A 24229-nucleotide genomic window follows, 5' to 3' on the forward strand; every position below is an offset into this window, starting at 1 on the left:
CAGGGTGAAGTGCCTGCCCAGGGCATGGGGGCCTTTGCAGCCAAACCCCAAACCAGTAAGCTTTTCTCTACCCCCCAAAACCCAGGGGTGATGTGGCCGCTCCTCTGACAGATGTTCTGATTTTAAACATGCTTTGTTTCTTCAGCAAAGCCACCTTTGGGATTAGTCATTACTATCTTACCTCAACGGATACTCCTCTGTTTAGTCCAGGCCATCGGATAAAAAGCTTCAAATGAAGGAAGGGCCCTTTTTCCACAGTCCGGTTCTCTGGAACCCGGCCACCTCCCCAACCGAAAGTCACAGTCCAAGAGCGAAGCCACCACAGGCCACAGCTTCAAGACGCCACAGGCTGAACAAGTGCAGTCCTGGGAGAAGTGGCCTTTGTGTCCTCAAGTAATTTTTATAAAGGAGAGACAACACCAAAGCGGCCTGAAACTGATCACAAGAATTCATACCATGATGAATATCACCATTCAATTGTGTACTGATTATTATATATCCTTATTCAATGGCTATATTCATTGTATATACAGGTTCAGTATATACTTTTTCAGTGTGTATGAATAGTGATGTTCAGTGATGGGCATTGAATAGCGATGGAATGTCCAGTGCCAGGAGCTTTCAAGAGGTGGGGCACAGTGGCCGGGCATGTGGCTCACGCCTGTAATCCCAGCACTTTGGGAGACCAAGGTGGGCAGATCACCTGAGGTCAGGAGTTTTGGACCAGCCTGGCCAACATGGTGAAACCCCGTCTCTACTAAAAATATAAAAATTAGCTGGGTGTGGTGGTGGGCACCTGTAGTCCCACCTACTCGGGAGGCTGAGGCAAGAAATCACTTGAACTTGGGAGGTGGAGGTTGCAGTGAGCCGAGATTGCACCACTGCACTCCAGCCTGGGTGACAGAGTGACTCTGTCTCAAAAAGAAAAAGATGGGGCACGTTTCAATAAAGTTCTGAAAATCACACTATAAAACAATTGTAACAATAAAAAAGGATTACAGGAAAAGAAAACATACAAAGAATATGGAAGCTGCCAAGTAACCCTTGCCCCCTGGGCACTGCCCCGCTGCACCTTCCCCTGCGGCAGCTCCTCACAGTGGGGTCCTGTGCCATCCCTGGGCTTCGGGAACGGGGCGAGGTCACCGCACGTCGTGTCCTGAGGCGCACAGCCATTTCTACCTCGAAGCGCGTCGCACTGGCTTTGAGGGTCATGTTTTCTGCTGCTTCCTTACCCCACCAGTCCTCGGTTGCAGGTTTTGCCTCCTACTTTGATATGGCTGGAGGCAGTGCCTTTAGTAGGTAGACTCTTAAGAATGTTGTACAAATAACACCCCTCCACACATGCACACACGCATGCGCACCCTGCAGCTGCTCCTTTCCCCTAAGTTTCTTTTCCTTCAAATCTTGTTCCTCAACAGACACTTCGCAAGCTTCAAGTGCATGCATGTACCTCAAGGTCCGTGGCTTCCCCACCCTGATGAGCATGGGTAATGCTGAGGCCACAGCCCCACCAGCCACACTCTGGGTAGGGCAGCCTGAAGTCCTGGCGATGGGCTCAGCTGAACCAGGGCTGCGCCCCCCGCACAGGCTTGGCCACTTCGTGTGGCAGTGACAAGGGCTACCTGAGTTTCCATGGGCGTCAGCAGCTCGGGTCCTTGGGCAGCGGCTCCTGGCGCATGGAGAGGCAAGCAGGGGCCTCCTGTGGGCGTTGGGGAGCAGCAGGCCTCTGTCGAGGTCCAGGGCTGTCCTAGATTCAGGCCCCTCACATTCAGCCCAGTTAGGTACTTTGAGTACACGGTAGCCACTCATGCCTGCTCTGAGACAGGGCTTTGCCACATGGGCCTCTCCTCTCCTTGGCCTGTGAGGAGCAGCGTGGGGCAGTGAGGCCAGGGAGGATGGGTGACCCACCAGTGTCCTTAGGCCACGGGATGGAGCCATGGAGGCAGCACCCTTTTCCCCCTCCTCCCCTCCTCCCCTCCCCCCTCCCCCCTCCCCCCTCCCCCCTCCCCCCTCCCCCCTCCCCCCTCCCCCCTCCCCCCTCCTCCCCTCCCCCCTCCTCCCCTCCTCCCCTCCTCCCCTCCTCCCCTCCTCCCCTCCTCCCCCCTCCCCCCTCCCCCCTCCTCCCCTCCTCCCCTCCTCCCCTCCTCCCCTCCCCTTCCTCCCCCCTCCTCCCCCCTCCCCTCCCCCCTCCCCCCCTCCCCCTCCCCCTCCCCCTCCCCCTCCCCCTCCCCCTCCCCCTCCCCCTCCCCTCCCCGTCCCCCTCCCCCTCCCCCTCCTCCCCCCTCCCCCTCCTCCCCCCTCCCCCCTCCCCCTCCTCCCCCCTCCCCCTCCTCCTCTTATGCTCAATGTGGGTCCCAGGGAGGATTCCAGGAGCTGCCACCACTACTGCCTCTGTACCCCCCACCCCTGCCTGGTGTCTGGCAGTGGCAGCCACTGGATGTCTTTGAGGGCATCAGATGCCATGGGGACAGTGGATTGCAGAGGAGGAGCAGATCAGGGTGCTGGGAGACACATCAGAGGCTGTTGCAAGTTCCCCCCGAGGCAGCCGCAGGGCCATTTCTGTGAGGAGGACCCACTGGGAGGGGCTGCCTGATTCCCAAGGCTGGGGCAGCATGGAGCCCTGGGGAGGGTGTCCAGAGCCAGACCCGCACTGTCGGGGCCTCTCTGTGTTACAAAACACCAGGGCTTCAGTCTGGGTCCTGCTGCTTGCACAGAAAGCCAATCACTGTGACAGCAATTATTGCCAAGGAATAAGGCTTTAATCGGCTGCTGCGGTAGGGGAGATGGGAGCTCAGTCCCGAATCCATCTCTGACTTACTCAATCCGGGGTTTACACGGCAGGGAAAACATGGAACAATGTGGGATACACTAGGAATGAGGGGTCCTGAGTCTCATTATCTGGATGTGGTGATCTGGTTGGTGAGTTTCAGTTATTCAATACTTCATTTGAGAGGCCTGAAGGTCCTTTCCTGAGGAAGGAACTCAGATAAATAGAAGTTTTAAGCCTTAAGACCAGAGGGATACATTTCTATGTTTATTTAAAAGAACAGTCTATGGGACTGTTGGAAAGGTTTTAACCGATGCTCCTGGGCACTGGGGGGACCTTCACATCTGTAGCAGAACAACATTAAAGCAGATGAGATAACTGGGGTGGGAAAAGCACAAAAACTCACCCATTCCAGGGTCTCAGAGCCCTGGGTTCAGGGTCTGCCACTAACCCTTCGGGATGTGTAACAGACAACTTCATCTCTCTGTGCCTAGGTTTTGTCATATGCAAAATTGAGACAATATTGCATATATATGATAATACAGGGTTGATACAGAAGTTTTAGCAAAGGAGAGGGATGATTTTGACTGGATGGATAGTGTCTATCACCTGGTGGGGTGCTGTGTTCATGAGAGCTACAGAGTGAAGCCAGCGCAGGGTGACCGTTCTGTCATTTGGCTCCCTAGGAGGGCCACTGCCTTCCCCCACCCCCGTTTTGGCTGTGGGTCTCCTTGGTTCGGGCCTGGCCATAGGTTCCCCCTTCTCAGGTTATGTCCAAGCTGACTAGGAAATCGGGAGCCAAGCCCAAAGGCCTTGAAGGATGTTCCCTTTCTAAGAAAACTATGGTCCTTCCAGAGAAGCCTAGGTCAGGGATAGGATCACAGCTGGAGGCAACAGGAAGTTCCATGTTTATTCCAGTTTAAAAAAGTATTTTTAAAAAGAACCACCACCAGCACCCTATTGCAACTTTGAAAAAACGTTTCAAATTTTCTCTTAATTCGGTCTTCCAAGTTAAATGAGCCTTTTTTCTTTGCATATAGCCTTCTGCCTTTATTTCTATGCACACAACGATCATGGTGTCAGCTTCACAGAACACAATTTGCCCTGCTCTTCTCTCTGTACTTTATTGTTGCCATGATAAACAGTACTGTTGTTTCATTATGGTCATTCTTAAGGTTGTAGAATCTTCCATCCAGAGGATGTGTCATTTTAATTAGCCATTTACTGGGTATTTGGGTGACTTACAGTTTTTCCACAAGTGTTAAGTCAAACTGCAATGCAGATCATCTTCTACGTATATCTTTACTTCTGTTGGATTTGGGGGGATAACTTCTCAGAAGAGCTACTTCTGCAGCCACAGCCCACACAGCACACAGGCCAGGTGTGCGGTCAGGTGTGTGGGCAGGGAGGGATGTAGAACGCGAGGTTTAAGAACGTCACAGCGCTGTGCTGGCCTCCCTCCCAGCCTACATGGGGGTATAGATATTGGGTAAATACAGCCATTCCAAATGGGAGAAATTGGCCAGAACAAAGGGGTTACAGGCCCCATGCAAGTTCGAAATCCAGTGGGGCTTCTTTGGAGCTCAAATTTTAAAGCTCCAAAATGATCTCCTGTGACTCCAGTTCTCACATCCAGGTCATGCTGAGGTAAGAGGCGGGTTCCTGTGGTCTTGGGCAGCTCTGCCCCTGTGGCTTTGCAGGGTACAGCCTCCCCTCACAGCTGCTTTCACAGGCTGGCTTTGAGGGTCTGCAGCTTTTCCAGGCGCATGGTGCAAGCTGTCAGTAGATCTACCATTCTGGGCTCTGAAGACGGTGGCCATCTTCTCACAGCTCCACTGGGCAGTGCCACAGTAGGGACTCTGTGTGGTGGCTCCGACTCCACATTTCCCTTCCACACTGCCCTAGCAGGGGTTCTCCATGAGGGCCTTGCCCTTGCAGCAAACTTTTCCTTGGGCATCTCCATATATCTTCTGAAATCTAGGCAGAGGTTCCCCAAATCTTAATTCTTGACTTCTGTGTGCCCACAGGCTCAACATCACGTGGAAGCTGCCAAGGCTTGGGGCTTGCACCCTCCGAAGCCACAACCCAAGCTCTGCATTGGCCCCTTTCGGTCATGGCTGGAGTGGCTGGGACACAGGGCACCAAGTCCCTAGGCTGCACACAGCACGGGCACCCTGGTCCTGGCCCACGAAACTACTTTTTCCTCTTAAACCTCAGGGCCTGTGATGGGAGGGGCTGCTGCAAAGGTGACTGCCGTGCCCTGGAGACATTTTCCACATTTTCTTGGTGATTAACTTTCAGCTCTTCGTTACTTACACAAATTTCTGCAGCCAGCTTGAATTCTCAGAAAATGAGATTTCCTTTTCTGTCGCATAGTCAGGCTGCAAATTTTCCAAATTTTTATGCTGTTTCCGTTTTAAAACGAATGCCATTAATAGCACCCAAGTCACATTTTGAATGCTTTGCTGCTTAGAAATTTCTTCCACCAGATACCCTGGTCATCTCTCAAGTTCAAAGTTCCACAAATCTCTAGGGCAGGGGCAAAATGCCGCCAGTCTCTTTGCTAAAATGTAACAGTCACCTTTACTCCAGTTCCCAACAAGTTCCTCATCTCCATCTGAGACCACCTCAGCCCGGACCTTATTGTTCATATCACTATCGGCTTTTCTGTCAAAGCCATTCACCAAGTCTCTGGGAGGTTCCAGACTTTCCCACAGTTTCCTGTCTTCTGAGCCCTCCAAACTGTTTCGACCTCTGCCTGTTACCCAGTTCCAAAGTCACTTCCACATTTTTGGGTATCTTTTCAGCAACGTGCCACTCGACTGGTACCAATTTACTGTATTAGTTCATATTCATGCTGCTGATAAAGACATACCTGAGACTGGGAAGAAAAAGAGGTTTAATTGGACTTACATGGCTGAGGAGGCCTCAGAATCATGGCGGGAGGCGAAAGGCACTTCTTACATGGTGGCAGCAAAAGAAAATGAGCAAAAAGCAAAAGCAGAAACTCCTGATAAACCCATCAGATCTCGTGAGACTTACTCACTATCACAAGAAGAGCACGGGAAAGACTGGCCCCCCGTGATTCAATTACCTCCCTCTGGGTCCCTCCCACAACACGTGGGAATTCTGGGAGATACGATTCGAGTTGAGATCTGGGTAGGGACACAGCCAAACCATATCAAAGAGCAAAACCACTGTAACCGCTTCAGGCAGGGGCCAGTGCCTGCCGGGCATGCTCCCGTTGTCCTAATGGTGTGATTTCCTGTAAGAAAGGTGATAAATTCTCCCCATGAAGCTACAGAGTGTAGACGACGGGGACCTATAGCAGAGCTGATTCTCCCAAGGGAGGCCTCTGGTTTATTAGGTGCTGAGGGCCCGAGAACAACAGCAGACTCTGGGGACCACTTGGCAGCTCTGCCCAGAGGAGTGGAGTTGAGCCTTCACCACCACCTCCTGCTCCAGAGCAGGCGCATCTGACATGCAGGATGAGCTGACTTCTCTCGGGCCTCAGGGACCCCTGAACTCAGCAGAGCTGGAGCGGTGGGGCCTGCTCCCCTGCCCAGACCTTGTCAGGAGGCGAAGTCCCTGGCTGCTGCCCCTGTGACCTGGGATCTGCAGCCGTCCAGTCAGGCCCTGATTGCTGAGGACCAAGCCACTGGTTCTAGGTTTTCTGGCCACCCTGGACCAGGGTGGTAATGTCTGGGATCTGCACTCTAGATACGGAGCTCCTGGGCATCCTGAGTCCCTGCCCACGCGCTCCTCGCCTTTCAGCAGCCGACCCCATGGCAACACGGGCCTAGCCACCCCGAAGCCCTCCACCCTGAGGGTCAGTGGCCACCTGTCCTCCAGCCACATCTCTGCCTCCAGTTCCCTGGCCTCTGCCTGTGCCTGCTGTGGTTTCATTGGTATCTTGACCCTTCTCTGGACACACTTTCTTTAGTTGCGTCCCCGCCATGAGCCAGTTCTCATGCCCCTTGGCCTTTTACAGTTTCCATCCTGCAAAACCTCAACTTGGGGTTCTCCCCCAAGTGCCCCCCACCGTCCTTCACCAGACGCCATCATCACCGTCCTCCCCTCGGGGACGGGGGCAGTGCTGCCCTCTTGACCGGCTCCCTGCTGGGCCTCCTGCCCCTGGCTTTGCCTCCGCAGCACCACGTTCTGTCCCTGGTTTTCTCTCGCTACTGATCATCCAACCCATGGCTTCCAGGGCAGACGGTTCAGCCCACTCTCCTGAGCGCTGCCTGCAGGTGCCCGCACAGAGGCCCTGCGGCGCCTCAGAACCAAACCCTGTCTTTGCCCTCACATCTGCCACTCCTCCTCTGTTCCCCGTTCCAGAGACCGGTGCCACTCAAGCCATGGACCTCTTCTGCCAAGAGCCACACAGTAAATACTTTTGGCTCTGTGGGCCACGCGGTCTCTGTCAATTCTACCCCACTCTGCCACTGGAGTGTTAAAGCAGCCAGAGACAATATATCAACCGATGAGCATGGCTGGGTGCCAGGAAAACTTGATGGAAACAGAGAGGATGGCTTGAGCGCAGGAGTCCAAGACCAGCTTAGGCAACGTGGCAAGACCCTGTCTCTACAAAAAATGTAAAAATTAGCTGGGTGTGGCGATACATGCCTGTACTCCAAGCTACTTGGGAGGTTGAGGTGGGAGGATCACTTGAGCCCAGGACGTTGAGGCGGCAGTGAGCCATGTTTGTACCACTGCACGCCAGCCTGGGCAACAGAGCAAGACCCTGTATGAAAAAAAAAGACAGCAGCAGTCAGCTTGAGCCCACAGGCCACAGTTTGCTGACCCTGATCTAAACCCTGCCCAGCTCTCAAGCCATATTTGTTTTTACCTCCATGGAAATCCCTGAAGGACCCTGGTGTGCTTTGCGTGTGTCTGTGACTTTGTGTACATGGCTGCCTCCGACAGGAGTGACCTCAGCGTGGTGTCTTGGGCTCGGCCAAGGCTCCTCCAGGAAGGCTTCCTTGATGCCTCCTCCCCAGCCGACCTCGGCCCCCGCTTCTCTCTTGCGCAGTCCTCTGCTCTCTTTCTGGGCACAGAACTTGCCATGCTGCACTGGGCATGCTTACCTGTGTCCCGGTGTGACCCTCCGCTCTCTGAGGTGGACGATCTTGCTGGTTTTGTGTCGCTGGCACCTTGTGTGGTGCCTGGTCTGCTGTCAGTCTTTGATCGGGTCAAAGCAGAATTTCGTGAGCGATGGCTCTGCAGCCACGGTGGGTGGCTGAGGTGACCCCACAGGGCTCCTACCGGGAGCGCTCACGGTACAGCAGCCCACGCAGGACTGTTGCGCTTCTTGTGGCACGAGGATGCTGAGCACAGAGCCACATTTAGGATGCTTCACTGCGTTTCTGGCTCCCCTCAGTTGCTCTGAAGGGGCCATTGCCACCCTCAGCCTTGTCAGGGCCAGAAGCTGCCTGTCCCAGACCCCTAGCTGTTCCCGAGGCAGGTCTGTGAGGTCTCTCTGGAGGGCAGCGTGGTTCCCGGCTCATGTTTCTTGCCAGGATCGGGGCGTTTCTTCCAAGAAATATCTGAACTTGCCCCTAGCAGGCCCTACCGTTGCCTCTGACCCTCTCCTGTCCCTCACAGGAGAACCTCATGCTTTCCATCCTGCCCAAGCACGTGGCTGACGAGATGCTGAAAGACATGAAGAAAGACGAGAGCCAGAAGGACCAGCAGCAGTTCAACACCATGTACATGTACCGCCATGAGAACGTCAGGTACGCCGGCCCGGGGTGCGGGCTCTGATGACAGAGCAGGCCGTGGAGGCTGCGTCTTTGTAGGACCCACTAGGTGCTGTGGGCTTCGAGAGGTTTTCCAGGGACCAGAAGCGAGGCTCCCCACGGCACTCATCAACCCGGCGGGAGAAGCTGCCGGCAGGTGTTTAAGCTACAGTGTGTTCTAGGCTGCCTGGTCCAACCCCATCATAGAACAGACATCACCCAGAGTGGGGAAGGGACTCCTGTGAGGTCACCCAGCTGTTCGGGGCCAGCACTGGGGCTAGAGCCCTGACCTCTGATTCTAGGAAGAAGGATGAGTTCAGCCCGGGCAGGAGGGGGCAGTGTGGGGTGGTCCCCAGGCACCACGGAGGGATGCCTGCAGGGGGAGGTCCACTAGGACAAGTGCAAGGTCAGAGCCCTGACTTTACCTGGAAGGGCCAGGGTCTCACTGCCCTGGAGGGGGTGAGGGAAGACCTTCTCCCACCCTGATCCTGGCCGCCCTGCGGGTTGGAGAGGGAGCGGGCACACCTCGCTGCCTAGAGCCTCACCCCCACGGTTCGTTCCTCATGCAGCATCCTCTTTGCCGACATCGTGGGCTTTACCCAGCTGTCTTCTGCCTGCAGTGCCCAGGAGCTCGTGAAGCTGCTCAACGAGCTCTTTGCCCGCTTTGACAAGCTGGCAGCTGTAAGTCCCTGGTCCCGCCTGGGTCTCCGGCGGGGCCTGCCCTCATGGCCTGTGCCTGGCCACCATCCCCGGCCCCGTGATTTTCTCCCTCTGTCCTTCCTCTGCTTTCTTGGCCACTCCTCCCGCACTGCTGAGGGGCTGGAGCATAGGCCAGGCCCTCCCCTTTCAGAAATACCACCAGCTGCGGATTAAGATCCTGGGCGACTGCTACTACTGCATCTGCGGCCTGCCTGACTACCGGGAGGACCACGCCGTCTGCTCCATCCTCATGGGGCTCGCCATGGTGGAGGCCATCTCGTAAGTGGGGTGCCTCTGGGAGGGAGGCTCCCAGAGCAAGGGGCCCAACCCTGGGAGAAGCAGGTCTTTTGCGCTGGCCACAGCCCCTGGGTGGGGATCGGCTGGAGGCAAAGACTGTGCCCTGCTGGGACACGGCGCCAGTTGATGGGTGGCACAGGCCCCTGCTCCGGAAGCTGGGACGTGGCTTACCTTCCTCACAGCCCAGGGGAACTGTAAGCCTCCCCCAGCCTGTGGGGCCCGCTTTTCCAGCCTTAGTCCACATATTCCCTTTATACTGGAAGTTGCAGTTGTGAAATTCCTCACGCTTCCTCACACTTGCTAGGACCCCCACAGGGGCTCCCCATCTCTCCTCAGTGTTTTCTCACCATGACCCCCGAAGGCACTGCCCTCTCCATCTTGTGGTGCAGTGACTGTAAGCCCCTGGCAGAGGGTCTCAGGGCTGGGGCTGGAGCCCACCCCAGCCTCTGTGCTCCAGCCTAGGCTGTGAGGGAGGCAGACTCTCCCGCGCTCACTGTCCCCCCTCTTGCCCCTGCTCCAAGTGCGCTTGCAGCTCTCGGATGGGCAGTCCCTCTGGTTGACTTCCAGCCTCTGGGGAACCCGGGGTGACATCAGGCACCAACGCAGAAAGGGAAGCTCCTGCTGAGGCCCCTCCCCCATGAGATGGAGTCCTGGAAGTTGCCCGCCCTTTACCCTCTTCTCCGAGGGGGCAGCTTTGCATTTTTACCGTCTTCCAGGTTAAATCCCATCTAGTATTGCCCTGGAAAGAAAGCAATGTTGGCCGGGTGCGGTGGCTCACGCCTGTAATCCCAGCACTTTGGGAGGCCAAGGCAGGCGGATCACCTGAGGTCTGGAGTTTGAGACCAGTCATGACCAACATGGAGAAACCCCGTCTCTACTAAAAATACAAAATTAGCCGGGTGTGGTGGCACATGCCTGTAGTCCCATCTACTCTGGAGGCTGAGGCAGAACGGCTTTAACCCAGGAGGCAGAGGTGGCTGTGAGCCGAGATCGAGCCATTGCACTCCAGCCTGGGCAACAAGAGTGAAACTCCGTCTCAAAAAATAAAAAGAAAGAAAGAAAGCAATGTGGCCTTTATCCCAGGGGCGGTAGTCCAGGAATTCTAGCATCCTCTCCCTGCCCTGTCAGACACGTTCAGGCAAGGGACTGCTCACCGCTATTTTGTTCACCTCTATGTCTGCAGCACCTCGAATGTGCCTGGCACATACTTGACGCTCAGTGAAATATTAACTGCATGAATGAATAAAAGAGTAATCAGCAGAAAGAAACTGGAGGCCCCTCGGGAAGTGGGGATAGGGAGGAGAGTCGCTTGGTGCCCTCGTCCTGCTGGCCTGTGATGCCTGACTCTGGGCTGGCCCTGGCCTGCCTTATCCCCCACCCAACACCATGGGTTACTGGACTTCAGTGCAGGCAGAAAGCTGTGGGGACCTTGCCAGGCCCCCTCCCGTGGAGGGGAAGAGGCCCACGATGAATTTCTTTTGCAGGCTGGCTGTCTTGTGAAGGCCACGCCCTGACCCTCCTTTCTGTGTGTCCGTGGCAGGTATGTGCGGGAGAAGACCAAGACTGGGGTGGACATGCGTGTGGGGGTGCACACGGGCACCGTGCTGGGGGGCGTCCTGGGCCAGAAGCGCTGGCAGTACGATGTGTGGTCAACTGACGTCACTGTAGCCAACAAGATGGAGGCCGGCGGCATCCCTGGGTGAGTGCCCTTCCGCGGGGGCAGGTGTGAGGACTGGGGCGGGGACTGGACCGTCCCCTCCATACCACAGGGCTGTGACCCTGATGAGGGACAGGGGGCCTCTGAGAAGGTCCCCCCACCACCCCGGAACAGCATTCCTCCTGTCCTGCACCAGCCCTGGCTAAGGCCGTTCTCGCCTGCCTCTTTGGGCCTGATGTTAGATGTGGCTTCTCCTGCCTGGACCCTGCAGTAGCCTGTCCTCCTTTACCCTTTACCCACTTAGGGGGCTGCCCCAGCTCTCCTTATGCCAGCGCCCAGGTCTCCCCAAAGGGAGAGTAATGAGCAGTCGTCAGTGGCGGGCTCAGAGGCAGTGTTTTGCAGGTTGCAGTGCGATTACGTGTCTTACTTGAGCTCCTTTACAGGATCAGTGAGTAATGGAGGCCCTGCCTTTAGCAGGGCCAGGCTGAGGGAGGATCAGCTCAGCCTTCCCCACCTGGGCTGGGCAGCTTCCTTCAGTGGCATTTAGGATTCTTGCGCTCAGTGGTAACTCCTCAGAAACGGGTTTTATTTTCCCTTGGCAGCAGGGGTTGCAACTGAGAAATGTGCAAGGTGGGGGATAATTGGATCTTGTGGCTCACACTTGTAATCCCAGCCCTTCGGGAGGCTTGAGGCGGGTGGATCACCTGAGGTCAAGAGTTTGAGACCAGCCTGACCAACATGAAGAAACCCCATCTCTACTAAAAATACAGAATTAGCCAGGCGTGATGGTGTGCACCTATAATCCCAGCTACTCTGGAGGCTGAGGCAGGAGAATTGCTTAGAACCTGGAAGGCGGAGGTTGCAGTGAGCTGAGATCGCGCCACTGCACTCCATCCTGGGCAACAGGGCAAGACTGTCTTAAAAAAAAAAAAATCCTTATCACATTTGATCCACTTCACAGTGGATCAAAGATTGAAGAAAGATTGTACTCCTGTGTCGTGGCTCCAACACTGAGGCTGAGATGGGAGTAGGCGTCACACAGCCCACACAACTAGTTAGTGGGCCGCCAAGTGGCAGATACTCCACTTGGCGCCTGCCTCCACTTGGCCACTGCCCCACATGCCCGAGAGACACGGGGCCGAGCAGCAGCCAGTGCATCTGTGGTCCGTGGACTGTCCCCAGGGGTTGTGAGGGCCACCTCCGGCCGGCGCTCAGGGCCTCTCTCTCTGCAATCCAGGCGTGTGCACATCTCCCAGAGCACCATGGACTGCCTGAAAGGGGAGTTTGATGTGGAACCAGGCGATGGGGGCAGCCGCTGTGACTACCTAGAAGAGAAGGGTATTGAAACCTACCTCATCATTGCCTCCAAGCCAGAGGTGAAGAAAACAGCCACCCAGAATGGCCTCAATGGCTCGGTGAGTTCCCCACCCCACCCCCAGATGAGGGGGTTGGAGAGGAGGAGATTAAGGAAAGATGGCAGAAGAGTTGCAGGACCCAGTGGTGGCTGGCTATGAGAGGTGAGTGGCAGGCTGGCACCCTTCCTGAGGGATGGCTGGTTTCTGGGGGGAGACGGTGAGTGTAATTCATGGCAAGTTGCAATGGAGGTGACTGTAGCATATCCCAAGACCACATCCAAAAGGGAGGCACTGGAGGTGTGTTGGTGGCGCCCAGGAGAGCAGCTGGGCTGGAGCTCAGAGTCTCCTGCACGGAGGAAGTGAGTGAAGCCACCGGAGTGACACGGATGCTCAGGGAGAGACTCACAGACGAGGCTGGGAGTGGGGTGACTGGTCATGGGGAAGGAGGACCAAGGCCAGGAAGGTTTCCTGAGTGGGAAATGAGGAAGGAATGAGATAGAAGTCATAGCGCAGGGGTGTCCCATCTTTTGGCTTCTCTGGGCCACATCGGAAGAAGAATTGTCTTGGGCCAAACATCAAATACTGCGGGTTGAACAAGCTCGCAGCAGAGCATCCTATGGGCCTGCCCTCTGGTCTGGTCTTCGTGTGGGGCCCCCCGAATATCTACAGACCTGAAGCAGTCAGCAGCTTCCCCAGGCCTGTCCACCAACACCCCAACACCTCCTGTCAGTCTGATTAGAAACCAACAGCAGCTGTTGCAGAAATTGATCCCTTTACCATCCCCTACTGAATCTGGAGGTGGTTTTATTTTTTGTAATCTCTCGTGTCAAAACCCTTTCCTCCAGTATGGGAGTCCATCTAACAAGACTTGGAATTAAGGAGCGTGGTGGCTGTCAGGGAAATCGTGTCATCTGAGACTGCTCCGTGGCTGAGGCTTTGCCTCATTGTGGCTAAAGCAAAGCCCACTCTGGGGAGGCTGCAGGAGTGTGGCTGATAGACTCCCTGTTCATTCTAGCCTCGATGTCAGTCTCATCCAGTGTCATTTTAAAGGCTTTCTCTGACACCTCCCAAATTTGTATCTCCAGCCCCAGTGGCTTTCCTGCACTCAGCATACAGCCACTTGTATGCCTCCATTTGTACATATAATAGGCATCTTAAATGCCACCTGTCCTGTCCGCCTTCCCACTCCAAAACCTGCTCTCTCTCGGTCTTCCCATCTCAGTTAATGGCAGTTCCATCCTTTTATTTATAATTGCTCAGATCAGGCCGGGTGCGGTGGCTCAAGCCTGTAATCCCAGCACTTTGGGAGGCCGAGGCAGGCAGATCACGAGGTCAGGAGATCGAGACCATCCTGGCTAACATGGTGAAACCCCGTCTCTACTAAAAATACAAAAAACTAGCCGGGCAAGGTGGTGGGCGCCTGTAGTCCCAGCTACTTGGGAGGCTGAGGCAGGAGAATGGCATAAACCCAGGAGGCGGAGCTTGCAGTGAGCCGAGATCTTGCCACTGCACTCCAGCCTGGGTGACAGAGCAAGACTCCGTCTCAAAAAATAAAAAATAAAAAAATGCTCAGACCAAAAAGTTTGAAGTCATCCTTGACACCTCACTTTGCAATCCACAAGCAAGTTCCATGGCCTCCGGTTGCTCTAATCCCACCACTGCCTCCCACACGCTTGTCACTTCCAGCCCTGTCTGTGCCACTTATCCCACCCCCGGATCATGGCTGAGCTCTCCTTTCCTCTAGGCCCTGCCCAATGGAGCACCAGCTTCCTCAAAGTCCAGCTCCCCTGCCCTCATTGAGACCAAGGAGCCCAACGGGAGTGCCCACAGCAGCGGGTCCTCATCAGAGAAACCCGAGGAGCAGGATGCCCAGGTATGTGCAGGGCTCAGGGCAGGGGGTCACTGAGGGGCCAGATGCGGGCAGACACCAGACACCAAGGAAGAAGTATCAACTCCAAAAACAGGAATCCTGGCTGTGATGACACAGCCATCAGTCTAAACAATCACTGAGACTGGCACGCTCAATAGCTGAGAGTTGTCTGAACGGGTTCAACAGTGCATCTGGGAGCCACAGTCAAGACTCCCTGGGGCCGGGCGTGGTGACTCACGCCTATCAGCAGCAGGAGTCCTACGCTGGAGTCCTACGCTGGGGAGACCTGGCCACCACCCAGGACCTCCTCCTGCTTAGCATTGTAACCATGGGCAGGTCACCCCTCCAGCCCCACAAAACCCTACTGTCTCCTCATCAGTTACATGTTGGGGTGACCTGGAATCCTGTAGATTTGAGATCAGTGAGGACCTCCATGGAAAATTCTATAGGGTCTGAGACAATTTTGGAAGTGAGATTTCAGACCTGGACTCCTCTCTGGCTAGGTTCAAACCCAACAAGTTCCATGCAAGATGGGATATTTCCGCAGCCCCAAAGGCGAGGAAAATTAGCATGCTGTCCCAGAGTGCGGGGTGCCTCTTGGGGAGCACCCAGAACTGGTCCCTGACTGCAGGGTGTCTGGAGTATGTTTCCTGATGGAGGTCAGTGCTGCAGAGATGGGGTGTCTGCCCTGCCGGGGCTGCCAGGCTCACCGTGTGAGGGGGACAGGAGAGCTGGCCCTGGTGCCATTAGAGCAGATGCTGTAGAACAAGATGGTAGACGGGGCTTAGGGTAAATTAGGGTTTTCTCAAGTCCCCCAACATTCAGCAACTTTTCCTTATTGCAGTTTTCTTGAGAGAAAGTGGAGGTACAGACTCAAGGCGCTCACTAGCAAGGAGGACACAGATACAGCTTTAGCAGCCTGTGATTTTTCGGGCCCTGAGCCTTAGCCAGGCCCACGCTGCTCCCGGATCTGCTTCAGGAACAGGTTCCTGCTGCTGCCACAGACCATCCATGTGATTTTACAGAAGAGGAAGATGTGGCTGGGGAAACATTATCTGGGGTCAAACTGTCAACCAGTGGCACACCTGTGCCGATGCTTAAGACCAGGAAGTTTTTTTTTTTTTTTTTTTTTTAGATGGAGTCATGCTCTGTCGCCCAGGCTGGAGTGCAGTGGCGTGATCTTGGCTCACTGCAACCTCTGCCTCCTGGGTTCAAGTGATTCTCCTGCCTCAGCCTCCCGAGTAGCTGGGATTACAGGCGTGCACCACCATGCCTGGCTGATTTTTGTGTTTTTAGTAAAGACAGGATTTTACTGTGTTGGCCAGTCTGGTCTCAAACTCCTGACCTCAAGTGATCCACCCACCTCAGCCTCCCCGAGTGCTGGGATGATAGGCGTGAGTCACCACGCCCGGCCCCAGGGAGTCTTGACTGTGGCTCCCAGATGCACTGTTGAACCCGTTCAGACAACTCTCAGCTATTGAGCGTGCCAGTCTCAGTGATTGTTTAGACTGATGGCTCTGTCATCACAGCCAGGATTCCTGTTTTTGGAGTTGATACTTCTTCCTTGGAACTGGGAATAAAATGGTAATGGGTGCCCCAGCTCCACCTACCCGCCCCTCGTCAGCCCTCTAGTGATGAGAACATTCTTTTCTCTCCCATCGCTTCCCCCTCAGATCTTCCTTTGCAAATGAGCCAGATGGAAGTTCCTTTAATAGTTCCCTGAAGCCCTAGAGCTGGGAGCCATTCATGTCCCCAGGGTGCCGATGTATATGGCCCCCACATCTACACAGCAGGAAGTGCCAGGACTGTCCCAACCCGCAGCTGTCTCGATTACAAGTCTCCTACTCGGGAGCCAGGAGCTCCCTACAATGCTGTCATTCGCGACCGCCCCTGCAGAGCTCTGGTGGGGCCCAGGGAGCCAGGAAGGCCTGGAGCGTTGGGTGTAGACCCAGGCCACATGGAGCCACATGGGAGCATGGGGAGGACTTCCCGGAAAGGGATTATGGAGCTGGAGGGATTGGTCCTCCGAGTATGCCCTCTTTTGTTCCTTTCCTCCTCCACCTCCGTCTTTCTCAGCTCCTCCCTGTCACTCTGTCCCATCTGCCCCACTCACGCTGCCTCCCTGGCTCACAGGCTGACAACCCCTCATTCCCCAACCCGCGCCGGAGGCTGCGCCTGCAGGACCTGGCTGACCGAGTGGTGGACGCCTCCGAAGACGAGCACGAGCTCAACCAGCTGCTCAACGAGGCCCTGCTGGAGCGAGAGTCTGCCCAAGTGTAAGCGCCACCCGGAGGCGTCCAGGCCCACCGTTCCTCCCGGGCCCTGACAAGGGATTCAGGAAACCGGGCATCCCAAATACGGCCCCCCTGCTAGGCCGAGGCAGGTGTGGCATTTGGGATTCATGGGGCTTGTTCCCACTGCAGAGTAAAGAAGAGAAACACCTTCCTCCTGTCCATGCGGTTCATGGACCCTGAGATGGAAACACGCTACTCGGTGGAGAAGGAGAAGCAGAGTGGGGCTGCCTTCAGCTGCTCCTGCGTCGTCCTGCTCTGCACGGCTCTGGTCGAGATACTCATCGACCCCTGGTGAGGGAGGGCAGGGCCACAGGTTTCCTCGGCTGCGGCGGTGCCGGGAGGCAGGCGTCTCAGCGGGAGCCTCACATTGGGGAGCAAGCCTTGTCTCTGCTCCCTGACCCACTGGGACGGTCCCACGGGCTCCAAGAGTGCTAGATGGCACCCTGGGCTTCCTTCCTTTATGTCGCCCCAGGTTTTGGAGCAGTCCTAGTGTCAGAATGGGGATCTGGCCAGGATCGAGAGAGCTGAGGAACAGAGGCCTCCAGAAGGCTGGAGACCTTGGCTGGATGGGCCCACAGTGATTCTTGGGACAAAGATGGGGACACTGCATCAGCCTCAGTCACCAAGGCTGACCTGGCCCCTTTCTTGGCTCATCTTGATATAGATTTTAGGCTCTGGGCACAGACTGACCCCCTCTCTAACACAGCAGCAGGCCCTCCAGGGCAAGGTGGGCCTCCTGGAGTCCCCAGCCGGTGACGCCCTGTCTGAGGGTGATGACCACTGTCTCGTTCTCCCTTTCTCCCCTCGGCCAATCGGGGATTCCCCGTCACAGAGGATTACTCCTGACAAACTGTAATCCTGCTGGGAGCCTTGGGCTCGGTCACACCATCTAAGATTGTGGGTGTGTGACCATGTGCAGGTCACTGCAGGCTCCGGCACCATCTGTTTCCTCCTCTGTGAAATGAGGAGAACAAACCCTGCCCCAGCTGACACTCAGGACTGTGGTGAGGCTCAAATTCACTGATTCCATGAGTATCGACTGGTTGTCTGCTTCGTGTCTGGCGATCAGGGGCTGGCTGGGGCCATGGCAGTGATGCGGCATACAGAAACCCCTGCTCTCGTGAGACCTGGGTTCTGGCAGGGGAAGCTATAGGCATAAGCAATTAAACAAGTAAAATACGCATCCATGCAGGAGTAAGTACTGCAGATCCAGGGCGGGCAAGGAAGGAAGTGGGTATGCTGCCCGGGGGCTTTGCTTTGTTTGCATTTTGATGTGGGATGATCAGAGCAGGCCTTGCTGGCAGAGTAATATTTCAGTAATGCCCGGAAGCAGGTGAGGGGTGAGGCTTCTGCTATCTGGGGGGGCACACCTGCTTCGGATAGAGGTGCTGAGGCTGGAGTGGCCTGGCCCCTGGAGGCACGGTGAGGAGGCATTGCAGCGGGAACAGGGGCCACTGGAAGGAGTAGCAGGAGTCCAGCTCAGAGACGTGGGGCCTCAGACGCCACCGTAGGGCGCCAGATTCCACTCTTAACACAGGAGGCTGCCGGAACAAGGGAGCAAAGGAGTCCCTCGTTGTGACATATGCCCGGAGAGGCTCACTTCTGCTGAGAACAGCGCTTAGTGAGCACAGCGGGAGCAGTGAGACCAGAGGAGACCAGATAGTGACCCAGACAAGCCACTGCAACCAGGCCAGGCCGAGGAGAGAGGAGGATCAGTGGTTGGATTCTGAATTTTCTGGATTGACGAATGGATGCTCAATGTATTTTGGAGACAGAACTGACAGGATTTGCTGGCAGATTGGTTGTGGGGCATGAGTGTGGAGTTAAGGACGTCTCCTGGGCTTCTGATCTGAGCAACTGGCAGGACGGGGGTGCCAAGATGGGGACGAGGTGGCAAGACGAAAGTGCAGACGCAAAGATCAGGAGTTCGGTTTGGGATGCGTGAAGTTTTTAATGCCCACTAGCCAAGGAGGCCAGAGTCCATGATCTGGAGTTAAGAGGGCCGGTGGGGTTGGAGATGTGAACCTGGCGTCGCCAGCATGCAGGCTGTGCGGTAACACGAGACTCGCTGAGCTCAAGGCAGCGTGTCCAGATGCAGGGACGGAAAAGTACCAGCAGGGACTCAAGAAACCAAATGAGAAAAGCGTCTCAAGGAGGGGCGAGAGGTGACTGAAAATGGGACGTGGATTTAGCTACCAGGAGGCTTCTGGGGCTCTTGGCAAGAGCACCTTCCAGGGAGGGATTAAATGGGGATGGGTGTGAGCAGAGGGTATGGAAGGCAGGTTTCCCGGAGTCATCGGGTTAAGGTGGATGTGTTAAGAGTGTGTCCACGGTGAAGCTGGGGGTGGCTGCCATAGGCGGACTCTTAGCAGCCCCCGGCAGCGAGGGAGCGATGCTGCTCTGTGCTCTGTCCCTTTAGCACAGCGACATGGCCGGGGCGCATTCCTAAGATCCCTGCCCAAGTTTATCCTGGGCTGTGCCCAGGCCACCTGTGAGTTTTTCCCTCTCTGGGAAATGTCCCAGGCAGCAGCTGCAGCTGGAGAGTGGCCGCTCCCAGGCCAGCACTCAGCTGGCGGCCCCTCTCATCAGGGCCTTTGTCCCGTTCTGCACGGCAGGCAGCAGCAATTCCCTGGCACTGCATGGAGCTGTACAGGCACGGGCTCGTGCTGTGCTGAGAGGCCTTCCCATCCCCTGCCCCCTGCCCCTGCCCCCTGTCCCCCGCCCCCTGTCCCTTGTCCCCCATCCCCTGCCCCTTGTCCCCCGCCCCCTGTCCCTTGTCCCCCATCCCCTGCCTCCTAGCCCCTCACCACATCTCACTGTCCCCTCTGGCCCCTCCCAATTGTCTTCTCTTTGTCACAGGCTAATGACAAACTATGTGACCTTCGTGGTGGGTGAGATTCTGCTCCTCATCCTGACCATCTGCTCCCTGGCTGCCATCTTTCCCCGGGTAAGAGGCACTTTTCTGCTGAGCTTGGAAGCGTCTGGAAGTGAGTGGCACTCCCTGTAAAACTGGGTGGTGATGGAGTTATTCTTCCTGTCAAATCCTGACAGACAGACACTCTTCTGTTAGGATGGTCCAGGCACTTGCCCATCCATTCATTCACCATCAGCAGAGCACTCCCTCTGGCTGGGCCACCAGGCCGTGGCAGGCCGGTGCTGGGCCATAGTGGACTGTGGCAGGCTGTGGCTGGCCGATGGTGGGCCTTGGTTGGGCCGTGGCTGGGCTGTGGCAGGCCGTGGCGCTGCGGCACACATGAGTACGGCAGAGTCTGGGTACACAGGAACCTGGGTAGAGAAGCAGTTAGAGGGCCAGCTGGAGGGTGGGCTGGCCCTGACTGTGAAGGCCCTTAGAAGCCAGACTAAAAGGATTAAAACTTCCTCCTGTACGGCACTGGGGTACCAAGCAGAGGTTGTTTTTATCAGAATGACAAAGGTAAAGCAGTGTTTAGGAACATGAATCTCACAGGTGGCTCGCCAGGTCACTTGGAGCCAGGACAGGCAGGAGTAGCTGACCAGAGACAGCAGCCCTGAAAATTGTTCTCTGCCCTGGCCTCACCTCGTCACCGCATGTGCTGTGGAGAGGGCTGCGAGCTGGAAGCTGTGCTGTTGCACAGGCACCTGGAGGAGGTCCAACGCTGCGCCAGAACTCCCATGCCCTCTTCTCAGCTCTGCCCCTTTGTCAGCTGTCGGGTGACTCCCAGGCAGAGCCCCTTTTGAGGCTCCTGGAACTGGAATATGGGAGCAGCCTGAGTTGCTGGCAGTCACGTCTGCAGGAGAAAGGGCTGGCAAAGGCTCACGGCCCTTGAAATTCCATTCCTTCTAGGCCTTTCCTAAGAAGCTTGTGGCCTTCTCGACTTGGATTGACCGGACCCGCTGGGCCAGGAACACCTGGGCCATGCTCGCCATCTTCATCCTGGTGATGGCAAATGTCGTGGACATGGTGAGCTCCTGCTGTCCTTGTTGAAGGGACGCCCCTATTCTCAGTGGAGAAGGGCTTCTGTTTGGGTCACACGAGCAGTTTCTCAATCTGTCCCTCCACTGTCATGTAGCTTTGGAGTGGCTCCTAGGTTCCCAAACACATCATCCCTGCCTAGTGGAAGGAGTCTTGTCCCTGTCATCCAGGGATCCTCTGGGATGGACTTGTTTCCTTGAAACTCCTCTCCCAGAGTCCAAGAGCCCAGTTCCATGTGCCCAGGCCTGTGTGTGCTAGGTGCCTTATGTATGTTGATTCATTTAATCTGTGAGAAAGTCCTGAGCAATTGTACTAGTATCTGCAGTTTCATATGGAGAAACAAACGCTCAAAAAGAGTAATCAGCTGGGCACGGTGACTCACACCTGTAATCCCAGCACTTTGGGAGGCTGAGGCGAGTACATCACGAGGTCAGGAGTTTGAGACCAGCCTGGCCAACATGGTGAAACCCCATCTCTACTAAAAATACAAAAATTAGCCAGGCATGGTGGTGCACACCTGTAATCCCAGCTACTCGGGAGGCTGAGGCAGGAGAATCGCTTGAACCCCGGAGGCAGAGGTTGTAGTGAGCTGAGATTGTGCCACTACATTCCAACCTGGGTGAAAAGTGAGACTCTGTCTCAAAAAAGTAAATAAATAATAATAATTCCCTTGCTCTAGGTCACACAGCCAGGAAGTGACAGAATCCAGAATGGAGGCAGTTCTAAGTCCTGGTCCTGTGTGTTCTTCCCCCCTGAGGGGGCAGCCAAATGCTTTCTTGGGGAGAAGGGACAGGAGTTGGGAGCCCAGATCTATTGGTTTAGAACCACTGGGCACGTATTGAGCACTACATGCCTGGAGCTGTCATCGATGTTCTCTTGTCAGTTGTCACGGCCTCCTCTAATTGTCGAAGTACCATATACACTCTCTTCCTTTTTTTCTAATTTAATGTTATTGTTGCATTTTAACAATTGGAGCACAGGAATACAACCAGCATGGAGACTTATTCTGGCAGTGGTATAAGTGAAAAAGCTCCAGGGCTGCAGCTAATCAGAGGTCCAATGAGGGCTGGGCGCGGTGGCTCATGCTTGTAATTCCAGCACTTTGGGAGGCTGAGGTGGGCGGATCACTTGAGGTCAGGAGTTCGAGACCAGCCTGGCCAACATGGTGAAACCCCATCTCTACTAAAAATACAAGAATTAGCCAGGCACAGTGGCACGCACCTGTAATTCCAGTTACTTGGGCAGCTGAGGCAGGAGAATCGCTTGAACCTGGGAGGTGGAGGTCGCGGTGAGCCAAGAACGCACCACTGCACTCTGGCCTGGGCGACAGAGCGAGACTCCATCTCAAAAAAAAAAAAAAAAAAGTCCAATTGGAATGAGGAGTTAGGGGCTCCAGAGCCTACCTTGGCCAGGGGTTGCTGGTGCCCACTACCCAGGGAAGGGAAGCCCCAAGCCCCCTGCATGTCACAATACACCTAGAACCTGGCACCCAGGTGTGGGGGTCACCACTGCACAGGGTCCTGGACACTGGGATGCTGTCACTGCACAGGGTCCAGGACACCTAGAGATGCTGTCACTTATGGAGGAGTAAAGCTTAGGGAGGTGCAACAACTGCTCATGCTAGAATATAGATATGCCAGGAATCACGCAAGCAAGACAAGCCCTCGTGGGTGAAAGTTACAAAAACGTGGGGTTGATTCTGATTGTGGATACACTTTCTCCCGGCCACATCTGCCCAGTAGCAGAACCAGTGAAGACTCCAGAAGACAGAGTGTCCCCCCAGTGGAAGGGTTTGGGCAGAGACTAGCTGTCATCACGAGGAGGCTGTGAGTGGAGCTCATGGCCCCGTGGTGCCTCCTGAAGCAACAGTGTGATGTGGGGAAGAACATGTTGGATTTGAAGCCTAAAGACTTGGCTCCTACTTCTGGCTTTTCTGCTTGCTAATTGTGTTTGGGCAAATCTGGCCTGAGTTTTCTGTACAACAGGCACAGTACTAAAAATACTCGAGAGTTTTTGTGAATGTCAAATGAGGCAACAGCAAGGCTCTTAGCTGCAGTTACTAACTTTCGTGTGATTCGTCCCTAGTAAATTTCCCCATCTTTCCCGGTGTTTCTGGGGGAGCCCTGGGAGGTGGCAGCTGAGTGCACATTGCCATGCACAGCTCTCTGTGACCAGCACCTGCTGTTCTCTTGAACGTGTGTCCCCTCCTGCCATCCTGGCCTCCAGCTCAGCTGTCTCCAGTACTACACAGGACCCAGCAACGCGACAGCAGGGATGGAGACGAAGGGCGGCTGCCTGGAGAACCCCAAGTATTACAACTACGTGGCCGTGCTGTCTCTCATCGCCACCATCATGCTGGTGCAGGTCAGCCACATGGTGAAGCTCACGCTTATGCTGCTCGTCGCGGGCGCCGTGGCCGCCATCAACCTCTACGCCTGGCGCCCCGTCTTCGATGAATACGACCACCGGCGTTTTCGGGAGCATGAGTAAGATGAAGCGCGACTGGGGATCTGTATTGTCTCCTTCCTCCCACCCACAAAGTCCTCAGCTGAGCTCATGGGCCTGTGCTGAGGTGGCTTTCTGCCACTAGGGGTCCTCAGAGGCTTGTTCAAGAGCCAGAGTTCCTGGCCGCTCACAGACGCATCACTGGTTGGCTAGGACCCGGGAATAGATTCTTCCCATTGTCCCCGAGTGGAGGACTTGGGATACCCCGGTGTCTGGCTGGGCATCAGGCTCTTGTTCCCAGATGCAGCCTGACTGTGCTGTTATCTGTCCAGCAGCTTACCTATGGTGACCTTAGAGAAGATGCAGGGATTCACCCCTGGGCTCAACGGCACTGACAGGTAAGGGCCACAGCTTCCCCTCCTGGCCTGCGCTCACAGTCCCTCTTCTAGAGACAGGAATACAACAGGCCCAAGCCCTGTGATCTCACCCTCCAGGAGGCACGTGACCTAGCACATGCAGGTTAGAGGAGCTGGCATGGGTTCCTCCAGGAGGGCGGCAGCAGAGGCAGGATGATTCTGATAGGGACCTGGACATCCAGGCCTCTGCGTGAAGGGCAGTGAGGCTTGGAGGGCAGCAGCAGTGCAGTGAGGAGGGAAGGAACTGCCAGGTGGATGGCAGCTGCATGTAACTGGCTGACAGGACAGACAAGCAGCAGGAAAATGAGGAGGGAGGAACACGCTTTGGATTTAGACCTGGCTTCTGAGCCTGCAGCAGGCAGTAATTCTCTGTGGGTCACAGGCAGGTCAGTTTCCATGAGTGGCAGTTTCATCTCTTGAGGAGGATACTGAAGCAGAAGTTCTCTAAGGTCCCTGCCAGTGCCAAGGTTTTAAAATTTTATGACTCAGTGACTTGAATGAGACCTTCAAGAAAGTTTAGAAATAAAAAGATGACCTAATAGAAGAGGGGTAAGACCTGCATAGCCCTTCACAAAAGAAGAACTCTAAATGGCCACTAATAAATGGCACTCAAGTAATCAAGGAAATGCCAGTCACACCCTAATGAAATACCATCACACATGTACTGGTCCAGATAAGTCTGACAATATCAAGTACAGCAGTAACTCTTACACTCCTGATGGGAGTATGAGTTAGTACA

At 55.4% G+C, this 24229-nt stretch overlaps 1 protein-coding gene across 10 annotated transcripts in view; it reads left to right on the forward strand.

The window, feature by feature from the left end:
* ADCY3 (adenylate cyclase 3) overlaps positions 1 to 24229 on the forward strand; it is a 101547-nt gene that overhangs the window by 69677 nt on the left and 7641 nt on the right. For 6 of the 10 annotated variants that reach the window (XM_005576417.4, XM_074012212.1, XM_065527343.2 and 3 more), the window contains 12 exons: positions 8372 to 8502; positions 9075 to 9186; positions 9356 to 9483; positions 11042 to 11200; positions 12396 to 12573; positions 14258 to 14386; positions 16517 to 16659; positions 16807 to 16968; positions 19537 to 19624; positions 20501 to 20617; positions 22856 to 23115; positions 23407 to 23472. In XM_005576417.4, coding sequence (XP_005576474.2) covers positions 8372 to 8502; positions 9075 to 9186; positions 9356 to 9483; positions 11042 to 11200; positions 12396 to 12573; positions 14258 to 14386; positions 16517 to 16659; positions 16807 to 16968; positions 19537 to 19624; positions 20501 to 20617; positions 22856 to 23115; positions 23407 to 23472 — 1673 coding nt within the window. The remainder of the gene's footprint in view (positions 1 to 8371; positions 8503 to 9074; positions 9187 to 9355; positions 9484 to 11041; positions 11201 to 12395; positions 12574 to 14257; positions 14387 to 16516; positions 16660 to 16806; positions 16969 to 19536; positions 19625 to 20500; positions 20618 to 22855; positions 23116 to 23406; positions 23473 to 24229) is intronic. The other 4 variants (XM_005576419.4, XM_074012213.1, XM_065527344.2 and 1 more) reach the window with 1 other exon arrangement.

This window comes from Macaca fascicularis, chromosome 13 (genome assembly GCF_037993035.2).
Source record: "Macaca fascicularis isolate 582-1 chromosome 13, T2T-MFA8v1.1".
NCBI classification, from domain to species: domain Eukaryota; kingdom Metazoa; phylum Chordata; class Mammalia; order Primates; family Cercopithecidae; genus Macaca; species Macaca fascicularis.